General features: G+C 33.6%; 1 protein-coding gene across 1 annotated transcript; it reads right to left on the bottom strand.

The window, feature by feature from the left end:
- Positions 1 to 2,925: 2,925 nt before the first annotated feature.
- On the bottom strand, positions 2,926 to 4,288 carry LOC111371162 (F-box protein PP2-A13-like; the record flags this gene model as incomplete). Its single annotated transcript, XM_022993069.1, has 2 exons — positions 2,926 to 3,900; positions 4,006 to 4,288. Coding segments are annotated over 2 exons (396 nt in total), but the record flags the coding sequence as incomplete, so codon positions are not given.
- Between the last annotated feature and the right edge of the window lie 1,712 nt (positions 4,289 to 6,000).

Here is a 6,000-nt window from a genome sequence, read left to right as displayed (position 1 = left end):
ATGTATTATCCGCTTTGGGTGGGCCTTACGCCCACTTACTCCTTACGGCTTTCTGTCGCGTCCCCCAGGGTTTGAATGAGTAGTTATATTCGTGAAAAAAGAAATGGACATTTGTTTAACATGACAATTAGTTGATTTATGTTATTTAACCAATTTTGATGATGAATTTTTCTTCAAATGGTGAAGAATGATATAAGACAACCTATTAATAATTGGATATTTATAATAAAAATTCGTTCTGTAATAAGTCTATCTCTTTATCCCTTTTCTTATTTAGAATAAGATTTTTTTATTAGAATATATTTCCTTATTTCTTTTATAAGCCCTTGTTTGAGCCCCATTTTGGAGAAAAGAATATATTTTGAAATACTGTTTTCTAGAGAATATGTAATTAAAAAATAAGAAAAAATATTGATTTATGTGTAAATTTATTTTATTGAAGAATATGTAGTTAATAATGAATTTTTGATAAGAGGAGCTCAAACGAGGGCTAAGATTTTAGTTCTTTTCTTTAAGGATTTTAGTTTACATTCCTTATATTAGTAATATTGGAAAATTATTTTACAGATATATATATAAATTTTGTACACTTTTCAATTTTAATCAATTTTATACAATAAATTATTGTCTACAAATTTCGAGTTTTTAAATTTTATTCTTGCTTCATAAATCCCAATTTCACTTTTGATACACGAGCATAACATAGTATTGGACAAAAAATAGTAAATTTGAATAATCAAACACATCAAGTACTTTTCAATTATGGATTCAAAGTATATCGTCTTCTACCTATATGGATAGAAATTTTGAGTGTTTTTTATTTTCTTGATCAACCTACAAGCAAACTTCTCAAAGGTCAATGGTCACTATAGTTTAAACTTTATTTTCTAGTTGTTATTGAACTTTAAAAAAAAAAAAAAATTTGAATAGTAACCGTACTTTAAAAGGTAATTTCTAATAGTTGTTGAACTTACTTCTTCTTCATTTTTTTTTTACGAATGATTTATGCACTTTCAAAGTTGTTTTCTAACAGCTACCTTTATGTTTTAATTAATATTGTTTTTCCACTAAATATTACGAATTGTAAAAATGATTTCAATTATAGGGGGTGTTTGATAGATATTTTTATGTAAAAATGTATTTTAAAATAGTAAATTGATGTGAAATTTGTGCTTGAAAAATAAGGAAATTTTTTTTTACGTGTAATATTATTTTAATAAAGAATGTGTGGTTGAAAGAAAGAGATAGAAAAATACATTTTGAAAAAAATGGCTACCAAACGGGGCCATTATGTTATTTGAATCTTTAAAACAAAATAATTTACTTTTTACATTCATTTTCAACCATACATTCCCACAATAACATATTTTGCACATAAATTCAAAATTTTTTTCACTTTTAATTACACATTCTCCCAAAAAAAATCAATATTCAAAATATTATTTTTAAATAATAATGACCCTCAAACAAGAGCTTAGTTCCCAGCATAAGAAAACGGGAAAGTTTACTAGTATTTCCAAATTTGTTGCTCTCATAAACAATCTTTATAATAATGTATTTAATTATTTTTGTTAATGATATGTTGTTAAATGTTTTGCAACTTAATTTTTGATCCACAATAAAGAATATCTGGCTTCGCTATTGGACCAAGGAGCTAATAAATATTAAAGGAAAGTAAGATTTAGGCTTTTGCTACCATTGTAAAAATGGATTGTTGAGTACAGTTGATATTTTATTTTAATATTTTAAATCATTTTAAATTATTTAATATTTTAAATCATTTTTAAAAAAAAATAAAAAAATCATTTTTAATAAAATATTGTACCGAAATCTTAATTTTTTTATTTTAATATTTTAAATCATTTTAAAAAAATGTAGAAATAACATTACAAAAATAAATAAATAAATAAATGAAGGTAATTCGTTCAGACCAAACATATTAATCGATAGAAAGAGTAAATTTATGTGGAAAGTTATCGATCACTCTACTTAACAACGCAAAGAATACACATACAATTCTTGATTAAACATTAAAATCCGTTATTGGCTACTATATAATGAAGTCTATAGTCCCCGTTTGATTGGGAATGAAATCAAATTTTTAGTAAATTTTGATAAAAGTTGATGAAATGTATGTGATTGAAAAAAAGTTGTAGGTCCCATGATATATGTTATTAAAATTTATTGTTGATTTTGAAGTAAATTAAAATATAGAATTTAATTCGTACCAAACAAGACATAAATTAATAAAAAAAAATTCTTGAAGTTCCCTTTAAATATTCTATTTCTCTTAAAAAAAGATAAAATAAGGAATTCCGAATTTAGGACCCAATAAGAAGTGGGAAAAATTCATTTCTGAGAGGGTTACACCCCTTTTCAAAATTAAGAAAAATGTTTAGAACTTTCAAAAATCAGATTTTTTAAAATTTATTTATAAATTAATTTGTTAAATATATATTTTATTAATTAAATATATTTAGGTCACAATTTTTGGTCACAGTTATCTAATAAATCAGTCACGATTAATTTGTAGTCACAAATTATCAAATTATTGATCGCAACTTATTTTTCGGTCACAAATTAAAAAAATTATAGGTCACAAAATATTTTTCGATCACAAATTCAAATATTTTATAGGTCATAGATTCAAATTTTTTATTAATTACAACTCATTTACTCATTATAAATTATTGGATTAATTGATCACAATTAATTTTTCGATCGCAATTTAATCAATAGTTAGTCACAATCAGAAGTTACAGTCACAATTTTCAAGCACGATTAATTTTTTGATCACGCTTTAATCAATCGTGAGTCACAATCAGGGGTCATAGTCATAATTTTCAGGCCACGATTAATTTTTTGATCACGCCTTAATCAATTGTGAGTCACAATTAAGGGTCACAGTCACAATATTCAGGTCACATATCCAATTATTAATCACAATCATCAAAATAATTGGTGACAAACATTCAATCCTATCCCACCCCGACCACCGCCACCACCTCCAACATCTCCACCACCGCTGCCAACATCACAACCATACCGGCCAAACATCACCAAAACCATATCATAGCCACTGCCACAACCATGCCGTTGCCACAACCGCCCAATCCGATTTCATCTCTCAGATCACCGTCGATTTCGTCGCTGTAGCAGATCCCAGATCTTAACGACACCACCACAAAATTGATCCAAAACCACCATCAACTATCCACCACGTCGCCACCGCCTGCACCGCATCCAACAAAAAAAAATCAACTACAACAACCACCGCACCTCACGCCACCGCCGCTACACACACACCACACCCACGCACACACAGATGTTGTAGTAGCGGTCGTGACGCTGCTGCGAATGACAGCGTCGATAAACAGCATCGTCGCGACGCTACAGTCGCAGCAGCATTGGTCGGTGACGCTGCAGTGACGCTCGACAGCCTCCATTCCAGCAACGCAAGTCGAAGCAGCTCCTCCATCCTCCATCATCGGCGATTTTGAGAGAGAAGACATGGGAAACGAAGAGAGAGAAGCAACTCTTCCATCCTCCGTCGTCGGCGATTTTGAGAGAGAAGACATGGGTATGAAGAGAGAGAATGAAATTCAAATCAGATTAGGGTTTGGAATATTAATGGATTGAAAGAATTCATTTTTTTGAAATGTTAAAACATTGGCCTACTTTCAGAAATGTGGATTTTTAATGTGGGTTTTGTGTAATTTCCTCAAAAACATAACTAGGAGAGCCTGCTAATAGGTTAGCAGCAAAATATTCATGTATAAGCAGAATTTCAGCAAATACTAGTTTGAATGTGATTCCAATATCTCCGATTATCTATACCCATAATCACCATCATCTTTGAAGAAATCGACAAACATGTCCCTCCTATTCTCTTGTCAATCCGAAATTCATATTCCAACAAATAAACCAAAAAAATAAAAATTAGACAATTAAATTTCACAATCCAGGACTAGAAAGAGGGACAAAAAAAAAATAACAAGAATTTGAACAAGCAAACCTTTGTGCCGCCGTCATAAGGGTTGGGTTTGGAGAGCCTAACATATAGATCCTTTTTACTTATGGTAATCAAGCTTTGATCAAACAGTTTGCTTAATATAAAAGGGGTAGTTGGAGGGAAATTCGGGACCCAGATGAAATCTGCGGAGACAACTACTCGAAAAGCTTGGTTGATCCATGCTAGTTTGGTAATCTCTGATTGATCCAAGTAGGAGAGAACAAAGAAGGGTGGTAGTAGGGTAACATGATTGGCGAGTGAGTTGCGATGGGGAGTTCAAGGAAGGGGAAGGCAGTGAGAAATGAGAAATCGGGACAATAAGAAGAGAGCTTGAAAGAAGAGGGTTTTGAATAGCTTTCTTTATTATACCGTAATTATTACGCATGTAGAAAAGGCTAAAATGTTAAATGCATTAATCAATATTAAAGCACCCAGACCGAATTGGGGCTAATTTGCCCTTGGAAATTCTATTCACACTTGTTTTTTAACTTTCCAATTCAGAAACAAGGTTTCAAAGTCTTTTGTTAAAAAATCAGGTGGCAATTCAACCTTTTAAAAATTATCAACAATATCCCCACCAATCCCCATCCTCCCATTTCATCCTAAATCCTAAATAATTTCACATTTGTAACATTTCAAATTCGGCTGAAACTGAGGATATCAGAAGACAGTGGCTAAAGCTAAGGAAGATCAAGGGACCACCGGTGATAGCCGCTGCGTATCGATGCTCACACCGTCGTGCGCGGCAAGCGATGCGCAGACCCTACTGCGAAGGTCGCTGCAACGACGATTAATGCCTTTACGAAGTAGCGTTGTAGAACTTAGCGCTCACACTGCTACGCACAGTAGTGTCTCCCTGCACTGCTGCATTTTAGGGGTTTCTTGAGGGTGGTTTTAGGATTGTTTATTTCTCTCCAATTTGATCCGATTTGCTACTTACTAGAGTTTTGGGATGGTTTTTGTTGGTATTTTGCAAATTGTGTTAATGGTGAGGTGGTGATGGTAATGGCGGCGACGGCATTAAAGGTAGTGGAGGTGGTGGTGTTTCGCGTGGGTTGTCGCTAACAATTAAAAAGGGATCAGACGATTGTGTAAGGAACAAACCTCTGGAGACAAAGTCCCAAAAATGGGTGTTTTATTGGCGATGACTTTACAATTGGAACTAAACAGAATGCCTCCAAGGGGTGCAAGCACACGAGTACTGAAAAAAATGTTTTAGTCTAAACTAAGAAATTGAAATTACATATTATCTGAGAGTGTTTGATTCGGGGTCTTGTGCTCTATGTCTTTTCTTCCTTTTATATTCTTTTGATGATCTCTTCGTGATCAACTGCTTAGAAACTGTTTAATTGCTTTATAATTGCCCACTTTCTTCATGGTGGCCAACTTATCGTGGAACTGCCGTCTCTAATTGCTGCCACTACTCTTTGTCGCTCAACCGTCTTCAACTAAACTCCTTGAATCGTGGAACGTGATAAGATTACTCAATATCTGCATCGATAATTGCATTTTTGGATAACCATAACATCTTATGTTTGCTAAAATCCTGGACGATTCGAAGGTTTGGGCGAGAACAAGATCATAACTCTGAGCGACTGCAAGGCACTTCATTCGCTCAGATGTTGAGCGTCTTACAAGTTTGGGCGATGGTGTTACCGCATTTGTGGGCTTCCACTGCATTCATTAATAACCATATTCGGGCCTTTATCCTGAATTGCCCAGTTGGACTTCATTCTTTGGGCTGCACTTTTAGCATGTCAACAGGTGGTGTTGGCGATGGTGGTGAGGTTGCTCGGGTTTGGTTGGTGCCGATGATGGAGTGGCATTGGGGGTGGTGTTGATGGTAACGACGGTGGTGGTGGTAGTGCTATTGGTGGTGACAAATGGTGACTGCTTTGGTTGATTGTGAAATGGTATTGGGGGGTGAGGTGGGATGAAGAATGTTCGTAATGTTATTATTTGGGTGATTCAATTTAATAAAATAGTTA

Source organism: Olea europaea, chromosome 22 (genome assembly GCF_002742605.1).
Source record: "Olea europaea var. sylvestris chromosome 22, O_europaea_v1, whole genome shotgun sequence".
Taxonomy (NCBI): domain Eukaryota; kingdom Viridiplantae; phylum Streptophyta; class Magnoliopsida; order Lamiales; family Oleaceae; genus Olea; species Olea europaea.
This window is presented reverse-complemented; position numbering and strand designations above follow the sequence as displayed.